The sequence below is a fragment of the Eleutherodactylus coqui genome, unplaced genomic scaffold (genome assembly GCF_035609145.1).
Source record: "Eleutherodactylus coqui strain aEleCoq1 unplaced genomic scaffold, aEleCoq1.hap1 HAP1_SCAFFOLD_130, whole genome shotgun sequence".
Classification (NCBI taxonomy): domain Eukaryota; kingdom Metazoa; phylum Chordata; class Amphibia; order Anura; family Eleutherodactylidae; genus Eleutherodactylus; species Eleutherodactylus coqui.
The window spans coordinates 1-10,127 of NW_027101831.1; the positions used below are offsets into that span (position 1 = coordinate 1).

General features: G+C 45.9%; 1 protein-coding gene across 1 annotated transcript; it reads right to left on the bottom strand.

Moving 5' to 3' along the window:
* Nucleotides 1–8,225: 8,225 nt before the first annotated feature.
* Nucleotides 8,226–9,382, bottom strand: LOC136591500 (protein kinase C theta type-like). The gene is made up of 4 exons (XM_066588529.1): nucleotides 9,326–9,382; nucleotides 9,117–9,179; nucleotides 8,511–8,951; nucleotides 8,226–8,250 (listed from the first exon to the last, which is right to left on the bottom strand). The coding sequence occupies exons 1-4, from the start codon at nucleotides 9,364–9,366 to the stop codon at nucleotides 8,226–8,228; spliced, it is 570 nt and encodes a 189-aa protein (XP_066444626.1). The 5' UTR covers nucleotides 9,367–9,382.
* Nucleotides 9,383–10,127: the final 745 nt, after the last annotated feature.

The following is a 10,127-nucleotide window of genomic DNA, read 5'->3' on the forward strand; positions in this document are numbered from 1 at the left end:
AGGAGATGTCCCGCGCCGAAACGGGTTTTTTTTTTTTTAAACCCCCCCCCCGTTCGGCGCGAGACAACCCCGATGCAGGGGTTAAAAAAACCACCCGCACAGCGCTTACCTGAATCCCGGCGGTCCGGTGACTTCAATACTTACCGCTGAAGATGGCCGCCGGGATCTTCTACCTTCGTGGACCGCAGCTCTTCTGTGCGGTCCACTGCCGATTCCAGCCTCCTGATTGGCTGGAATCGGCACGTGACGGGGCGGAGCTACACGGAGCCGCTCTCTGGCACGAGCGGCTCCATAGAAGAAAGCTGAAGACCCGGACTGCGCAAGCGCGGCTAATTTGGCCATCGGAGGCCAAAAATTAGTCGGCTCCATGGAGACGAGGACGCCAGCAACGGAGCAGGTAAGTATAAAACTTTTTATAACTTCTGTATGGCTCATAATTAATGCACAATGTACATTACAAAGTGCATTATTATGGCCATGCAGAAGTGTATAGACCCACTTGCTGCCTCGGGACATCTCCTTTAAGAGCTAAACTTGGAGTCAACATTCCTATAGCTAAGGATACCCTAAAGAGTCAACATGGCCACCTCACGGCTCGCGAACAGAAGCACCAGGGACATCGCAAATGTGATGCAAAGGTTGCAAGGTAAGTGACCGTCAAATAAACTGACCTTTAGCGCATTATCACTTTAGAATACGCCTCTGCTCTGACAATCGTAGCTGGAGCCGTCCAGGTGTCATGGAAGCCAGAGGCCTTTTTTTCATGCACCCACAGAAAATAGTGGGCATTCTTGAACAAAATCACTCAAAATAGAACCTGCTGCAATATTTTTAATCTTTACCATTGGTACGAGCAAAAAAAATTCACAGGAGCGTATATCGGCCGCCGTTTTCACGGCCGGCGATATACACTACCATTTGAGCTTTCTTCTTCTTTTCCTCCCTCTCAACAGCTCTCTACATCTCTACTCCCTTCTGACTGTTTGCAATGGGAGGGGTGAGACGGAGGTGGAGCTAAGCTGCTGCCCCCTCCCCACCTGTTCTCCACAGCCATTGCAAACAGCCGGAGGAGAGGAGAGGCAGTGAGTCGGGAAGGGGGAGGGAAAGTGGAAGACAGCTCAGATGGTAGCATATATCCGCCGGTCGTGAAAACGACGTCATGGCTATCATAGATAGTAAACAAAAATTATTTTAAAAATTGGTAAAAGAACAAAACAATACAATAAAATTATACACGTAAAAAAGAAAATGACCCAAAGCCGACACCAACCCAAACCGTCATCGTATGCATCCTGTAATCCGAAGCTATACAAAAAATATATATCTAAACATCCAAAGCAAAATGAGGAACCCCTTCCTGTACTTTATTTTAGCGTAAATAAACTAAGAAAAAAACAGGTATAAATTTCAAAAAATCTTTTGAAAAAAAATAGAAAAAAAAAGTCATTGAAAAAAGATATAAAAATAGCCCCATATGTCAGGGGAAAAATTATGTTGGTAGCTGAAGGAAAAACAATAGGGCAGTAAAACCAGCACATGGGTAAATTCTTTAAAAAGTGTCCAGTCCCTAAGGTGCATAACAGCCTGTTCCTTAAAGGGTTTTACTAATTAAAACCCGATAATAGCACATTTTATTTTTGTAATCTGTTTTTATTTTCCGATTTGTAGATTTTTCTTCAATTCTATTATCAGTGCATGACTATGGGGCCGCCCATTCTGCATTCAACAGCATTTAGAGATACGCTTTACAGCAGCCTCATGGATCATTTACACAACGGACAGGAAGGGACTCATTGCTTCTATGGGAGACTGTTCTAGACATGTGCTTTGACATGTTCAATGGTAATTTCGCAGGGAGGGGGAAGAGGTGAGCTGTGACCATTACCTATTTTAAATGGTACACCCTGTTTTATCTACATGTATTGTAGGTGTTACCTTTCATTGCAATCCTGCCTGTGATAATAGTGACTGCTGAAAAGTTTTCCGTACAGAACAGGAAAAGTTGGGTTGATGATCAGTATGAAAATATAGGATTTTAGGGATTTTTTTTTTTTAAATACAATTAGTGACCAATTCTTTTCTTTTTTAAAGGTCACCAAAAAATCTTATGATTCTTACAATTCTAAACATTCTCATTAATCATTGTGTCCCCTGTATCAGCCTCAGCAGTAATAGTATTACTATTGAGGCCTTTGTGCGGGTCACTGTTATTACTGAGGCCACTGTGGGGAGTCACTATTATCACTGAGACCAATACAGGGGACAGCATTACTACTGAGGGTCACTGTTATTACTAAGCGCGACAGTAGAGGGGACAGTATTACTACTCAGGCCTCTGTGGGGGTCACTATTACTACTGATGTCAATATAGAGGACAGTATTACTGCTGCGGCCAATATATATATATATATATATATATATATATATATATATATATATATATATATAACATTATTGCTACTGAAACCACTGTGGGTGTCACTATTATTACTGGGGCTGATATAAGGGACACTATTACTACTGAGGCTGATGTAGTGGACACTTTTACTACTGACGCCACTATGAGGGTCACTATTACCACTGAGGCCAACACAGGGGACAGTATTACTACTCAGGCCTCTGTGGGGGTCACTATTACTACTGATGTCAATACAGAGGACAGTATTACTAATGAGGCCACTGTGGAGGCTACTGTTACTGCTGGGGCCAATAAAGGTGACATTATTGCTACTGAAGCCACTGTGGAGGTCACTATTACTCCTGGGGCTGATATAGGGGACACTATTACTACTGGAACTGATATAGGGGACACTATTACTACTGAGGCCACTGTGGGGGACAGTATTACTACTGAGGCCACTGTGGGGGACAAGATTACTACTGAGGCCATTATGGGGGACAATATTACTACTGAGGCCATTGTGGGGGACGCTATTACTACTGGGGCTGATATAGGGCAAGCACTATTACTATTGATGCCACTCTGCAGGATACCTTAAGCTGACTTAGGTTATGTTTATACTTGGCGGAAATGCTGTGGAATGTGGCAAATTATGCAGCATTTCTGCTTCCAGATGCGGTCGTTTAAAGCTCTTTTTTTTCTTCAGCGCCGTAGAAATATGGCGCTGCATTAGAAGTCTGTCGCAGGTCTCTTCTGCCAGAGGGAGCAGGTGCTCAGCTGTCAGATAATGGCTGAGCACTTGTTCTAACAGTGGGGACTGAAGATACCTTTTGTTACACGCTATTTAACTCTTTGCACGTTGCAGTGTAACGGCGGAATATAAGAGGCAGATAAAGGAAGGGGGCTCCCTCTGTCACCTATTGGACCCCCGTAATGTGATTACGAGGTCTCAATGGGTTGCTATGGAACCCTGAAGCTTGGATGTAGCCTCCGGGTCTGTGGCCGAGGAGGCTCAGCCTCTACTAACCTCATAGGCTTTCTAATGCACTACTATACAGAAGTGCAGGAATTACATACATTGACACCGATATGTGTCTGTCATGTTGTGCTACTGGGACCTGTAGTGCTACGGGTTTCCAGCAGCACATTTCCACAGGTGTGGGATGATTGAGCTGGCTGGTTGTGTATTGCTCCAGCTAGCCAACCTCCACCGGTCTGTTGCACATATATACCAGCCCCTCTTACTAGAGGGTTCTAGTCATTTGTCATTTATATCATTCCCTCTCAGAACTGTGGAGCTTGGCATCATGCATGTTCTGCTTTGGTGTTATTGCACACATGAGGTTCTGGGTAGGATTCCCTTGTCTCTTCGTTGGTGTGAACAGTGACATGTTCAAGGTCTGTATGTAGGTGTTTACACATTAGGTGAGAATTGTCCAGTTCAGTGTGTGTTACTGCCTGTCGCCATCTAGAGGACGTGGGCTTGTGGACTTACATATTCTGGCCAAAATACAATCCCTTGTGTGTACTAACTTGTTAGATATTTCCATCTGTCTGGGTGTTGTAGTAGATTGGTGAGTATTTTGGCACTTATCGTTCAGTGTACGTGCATGCACCGACATTTATGAATTACTGCATATTTACTGTGAATAGAGGCAGATGGGCCGGAAAGATCCCCAGCCGCCTCCACCTCCATTCACTGAGCGATGATAAGGCCTCATGCAGACCGCTGGGTCGGATTCCGCTGCGACAATTCTCACAGTGGGATGCGAGCCGTGCTCCTGCAGTGACCCCCGCGTCTTACCTCCTCCAGCGTCTACTCCGCTCTGCTGTGTGCCATCTTCCGCCCAGCCGGCACATGTGCAGAGCAGAGGCGGCGCGCCAGAGGTGACACGATTTGTTTACCGCGCGGGTTTTCACTCGGTCAAATCGCGGCAGTCTGCATAGAATTGCATTATCTAATGCAATCCTATGGCAGCGTGCACGAGCGGAAATTCTGTGGGAAATCCCGCTGAAGAATTTCTGCCTGTGTGCATTTACCCTAAAAGCGCAGAAATGATCATCACTGTGTAAAAGGACCCTAACTCCAGTCACCAAGGCCTTTTTAACAGTTCTTCCTAAAAACTTCAAAGCAGAGAAAAAGCCCTTTAAACTCCCTGGTTCTCTTGGGGCTCATTCACATGACAAGATTACAGCTTCTTGGAGAATGTTTCCATGTATACCGTTCCCGACAGACGTGCACAATAGTGTACAGGGGCTATAAACCTTTGTACTAAGGAATTTATAGCCATATTGCCAAATAGGTCCATAACCGGGCTCTGCTGTGCACATAATGGGGTTTGAATTACGGAATCTGCAGTCGCCTCCTGCACGGACAATCCACAGCATTCTGCACCAATTCAAGCCAATAGAACATTCGCATGTCCGCTCACATTGTCCGCTCCCGTGTCCTTGCTAGGCGGTGATGCGGGGAAAGCAGAGGTATAAAAAACTGTAGTGCACGTGTCTGATGTCGACACGCACGAACTATCCGCAGTACAAAATAGAAGATGAAGAGACAGGTACACGGTGTCACCGGCCGGGCACAGGGCAGGTCATGGTGCAGGATCCACATCTGCAATCAGACCCGGTCGTGTGCAGCCGGCCTAAAATAGATGGAACCAGAAATCTTGGTGACGCATAGGACTCCTGACCACCGATATAATGACCCGAACTAAAAGTCCTTGGCAGTAAAGCACAATACCTTAATAGCGATGCTCTTTTTAATCATATTGTGTTGTCTTCTTCTCACACCATAATGCTGGGTTTCCTCAGGACGGCTTCACGGTTTTGCCGCAGCAAAAAACTGCCAGATTTTTGCGGGATAAGTGCAGCTTCAAAACCTACAGGACTTAGCCTCGGGTTTTGGAGCGGCTTAGCCACATGCTTTTCCATTGCGTCCAGCTCTCCCATAGAGAGGATCAAGGCCGCAGCGAAAAAAAGAATTGATATGCTGCATCCAAGGAAACGGCGCCGTAGCGCCAGCTGATGCTGGTTTTGCCGCAACAGATTGTCCGCCCCGTGTGGATGAGATTTTTGACAAGTCTCGTCCACATGCCTGGCTAATTTTGGTATTAGCGGCCACAGCGAAATTCTGCAGGGAAATTTCGCTGTAAATCCGCCCTGTGTGAACCCAGCCTAAGTGGTGTCCCTGTGGTACATGCACTCTTGATGATCCATCAATTCTCCTTAGAACTCAAAAAGACAGATGTGATCTGAGGGCTCAGGCAGACGGGTGTTTTTTGCTGAGAATGTTTTTGGCGTTTGCGATCCGCATCTATATAGAACCAATGCTTTTCAATGGCAGCGGTCACATGTCCGATATTTACATGTGCATAAAATTGACACGTACAAAAGAACATATGGGTGTCAATGGATGTGGTCACATGTTTTTTTTTTATGCGCGAATATACGCATGTAAAAAATGTCTGTCTGTCTGAGCCCTGAAGGTTGAAGGGGCATAACTACAGGCCCTTTTATGTGCAAAGGTAATCTTTCAAAGGACTGAAACATTGAAAGATTTAGCAATCTATTTGTATAAAGTGTTAATGGACATTAACACTTTATCAGCTTCATTTGCATGTAAAAGGACCTCTAGAAGTTGTTTGCAGAGACCAGTGTGTGTTTAAACACACTCCAAGCTGTGCAAACAGCTGCCTGCACATTCCATTATTCTCCTCCTGGCTAGTGTAAACATACCACAGGGAGAACATCCTGCAGTCTATTGAAGGATGAGTAAAATACGTTCAAACGGAGTATTTGTGCTCAGTCTTTCAGCGGCTGCATGATGAATTTTAAGTTTAGCTAAAATCCATCGATCAAATTAAAAGTACACAATGTCTGCGTTTACATGTAGCGATTATCGCTCATTTTTGTCTGAGAGAACATTAAATAAGGGCTAATGCCCATTGCCGAATTTCTGCCACGTTTTACGCGGCGGAAATCCGCGGCGTTACCCCGGAGCTATTCGGTTCTATTGAACCTAACAGCTAAATGTTCACGCTGCAGAATTCCGCAGCGTGCAACAAACGGTGGCATGCTCTATTTGCCATGGGAATATGCGTGGCCGGCTTCCATTGACATAGCCGTCATGCTATCCTTCGGAAGTATCGCGTAAAAACGCGTGCCTACCTGCATCATCTGGCACTGCCGGCGCATCATGCACTGTACTGCGTATGCGCACCGGCTCGAAGGACGGTAACAGCATGGCGGAACCGGAAGCTGAGTGTTAGGGTTTTCGGGGGCGCCGTGGTGGACTCCGTTGCAATATTCCACTAGCGGAGTCCGCCACGGCTGTGGGCATGAGGCCTAAGACATCCAATAGAAATAAAGACACCGACACAAAGGTTTATGGAGGGAGAAAGAACATTTTATTTCTAGCTGTAGGAAATGGTAGATTTTATTATGAGGTATTTTGAGGCTATTGATCGAGAGGAAGGCGAAAACCCTTTGATAGGAAGAAGCCAATTATCCTTGTATAAAGGGGAAAAATTCCTTCCTGACCCCAAATATGGCGATCAGAACAAGTCCCAGGATCAAAGCCGACATCTGACCTGACTTATTAGAATGTATTCTTGTTGTCAGAAATCTAAATAAATCTCTTACCATTTATTGTTTGTGGGGAATCTAAAGTGTATTGAACTAAACCTGTTTATAGACTGTGTTGGTCCAGAGGAAGGCGAAAACCCCCTTGAGGAAAGAGCCAATTATCCTGTTTTAAGGGGGAAAAATTCCTTCCTGACCCCAAATATGGCGACCAGAATAAATCTCAGGATCAAACGCCAGCCGCTCACCTCCCTGGTGTATGTGATGTCAGCTAAAGATTGTGTTTCTTTATGTTTATATTATGTTATTTATGTGGCTGATTCCTTATAAATAAGACCTAACCCTATTTAAGGCTGTGAGTTGATCCAGAGGAAGGCAAAAACCTCCTTGAGGTATGAGCCAATTGTCCTCAAGTTGGAAAAATTCCTTCCTGACCCCAAATATGGCGATCAGAGCAAGTCCCAAGATCAAAGCCGACATCTACACCTATCTGTGTGTATATTTGTGTCTATGTATGTGTTAGTGTCTACACTAGTGTCTAACCTTCATGTATGTGGTGCGTGCTGCTTACCTGGCCTGTGCCGAGGTCTTACTAGTAACCAGGAGTTCAGGGATGATAGTCACTCGGGCTATTGTTCCTGAACTCGCCAGTTACCAATCAAGCACAGGCCGCTCCTGGGGGCGTAGAGGGTCTTCAGGAGAGGATGATGTTCGATGCCAGCCGAAGGATGCCAAGGTCGGGGTAGCATGATGGTAATACGCAGGATGCAGTTGGTGGAGAGAGGATGTTGTTGGTAAGCCGGGGTCTTCTACAGCAGCAGAGTCGTGTGTTCAGCAGACAGTTGTCGTGGGCCGAGCCTACAAGACATAAGAAGGAATTGTCAGTGTTACCAGTTGTGGATATAAACCAGTGAACTACTGTAACATAATGACTTGTATCAGGATCTGATTGGGATCTGATATAAAAAAGTTATTTTCTGCAACTGTGTCTTTACTATGAGGTATTGGGAGTTTTGTGATTGTGGAAGCCATAATAGAGGCCATATTGCTGGTCTTAATATATTTTCCCCAAAGTCCTTTGCTATGTTAGAGGAAATGGTTTATGTATTAAGCTTTCTACGGTATGTGAAGTTTTGCTACAGTGTATGGATATGATTGTAGGTGTCCTGTGTGTATAGGTGTACAGATATGTATGTGTGAGTGTGTATAGAGGATACTTACCCGATGGTCGCGGCTTCCTTCACAATCGGATTCTTCTCGTCATCCTAAGAAGAAGTAGAGACATGGTATTTACAGGAGCAATAATAATGTTATTATATGACCTCCTGAGCTGTCTGACACCAGAGGAACAATGATAATCAACACAGAGGTCTGCCTGAAGAACATCAACCCTAGAGGAGGAAGATCTTACCGGGTCCAGCTTGGTGAAGTGTACGAAAATCCGTCCACAGGGTGAAGGGGTGTACCACCCTCCGGCCACGGCAGGTCTCGATTCCTGGGAACTCTGCTGAAGGGTTTGAATGGCGGCTCTGCTCTTTTCATCTCCAGCTCCTCCCAATTCACGGTGTTGAAGAATCGGTGACCTCTGATATTCTTGTGGACACCCAGCCTCTTCTTTGGCTTCTTCCGCAGCAGTCTCTTCAGAAGATGCTTTACGTCAGCATCTAGCCAAGATGGGAATTTTGGCTTCTTTCTGGTGATGGACTTGATGATCTTTCTCCTGGAGGAGCCGTGGTAGAAGGGGGACTGTCCTGTCGCCATCCAGGATACGACAATCCCCAGGCCCCACCAGTCGACTGCTGCGTCGTAGTCCTTCTCACGAAGCACCTCTGGGGCCATGAATCTATAAGTGCCTGTCACTCCGCTGATCTTCTTAGACGGGACGACGCCGTCTTGGGCCAGCCCCAGGTCAATCAGGCGGATGTGTCCATCTCCGTCCAGCATGATGTTCGCCGGCTTTATGTCACTACAATGAAGAAAAGTAAAAAGGTTAATCTGTTGAGTGATGCAGTAATAATGTAGTAGAGAAATAATGTACCACAGCTTAACCAGTCCTAATTCAGGACTCTGGGAAAGCTGGGTACATTATCTTCACCAGGGAAACAGGGAGATGTGGGAAAGTTGTGCTTACCGATGGATGATGTAGCGTCGGTGCAGGAACTGGAGGCCGCATGCAATCTCCGCTGTGTAGAATCTGAGAAAAGAGTGTAGTATCAATGACATGAAATAAGTCCCCGACGTCATGTCACCATCATAGTGTCACCTGTACGCCCTCCACTCTTCTATATCTGTCATGTCGCCCTCAGTATCCCCCCGTCTCCTGATTAGTCATTTACTCACCTGACATGGTTGATGTCCAAGCTGCCGCACATCCTGATCATCGCCGCCAGGCTTCCTCCGGACAGATACTCCGTGATGAAGTAGGCCCGGTCTGCAGACTGCTGTGCGGCATACAGATGGTAGATGAAGGGGCAGTCTTGGGCCTTCAGGAGTATCCGCCGCTCTCTCCTTATGACGTCTGCCTTGCTCTTTCCTCTGTCAACAACCTTGATGGCCATGAAGGTGTTCCTTCCAGGAAAAGATGCCAGGACCACCTTAAGAAAGCAGATAAGAAATTATCACTGACAGCGGCCAGAAGGGAAAATCATATATATTTATCACATGGTGGATTTATCACTAGGCGCTTTCACATGGCCAAGAAGATTGTGCAAATTAGAACCCCGTTCTTTTGAATGGAGTCATATACATGGGCGTTTTTCTCTTTTTGTCCCGCACCGCATCTTGGTGCAAGGAAAAAAAATTGCAGCATGTTTTCTTTGCATGTTCCTCAAAATCCATTGTCTATTGTTTTCAATGGGACAGGAAAACAGATTGTATGGCGTGTGATGCGAGGTTTCCCATTGACTGTTTCTGATAGCCGGCCTCCTGCTGTGACAGCCGGGGTGCAGAAGGACAGTGACCCCTGCTGTTAACTCCTTACATACCACGATCTATGTAGATCACGGCAAATTAAAGGATTCACAGAGGAAGGGCGCTTTCCTTGTGATGTCATTGGACCCTTGCGATGTAATCGCAGAGGGCCGATGGGTTGCGATGGGTGGCAGGATGCTAGATAGAGGCGTCTTGCTTTACTGTTGCCTAT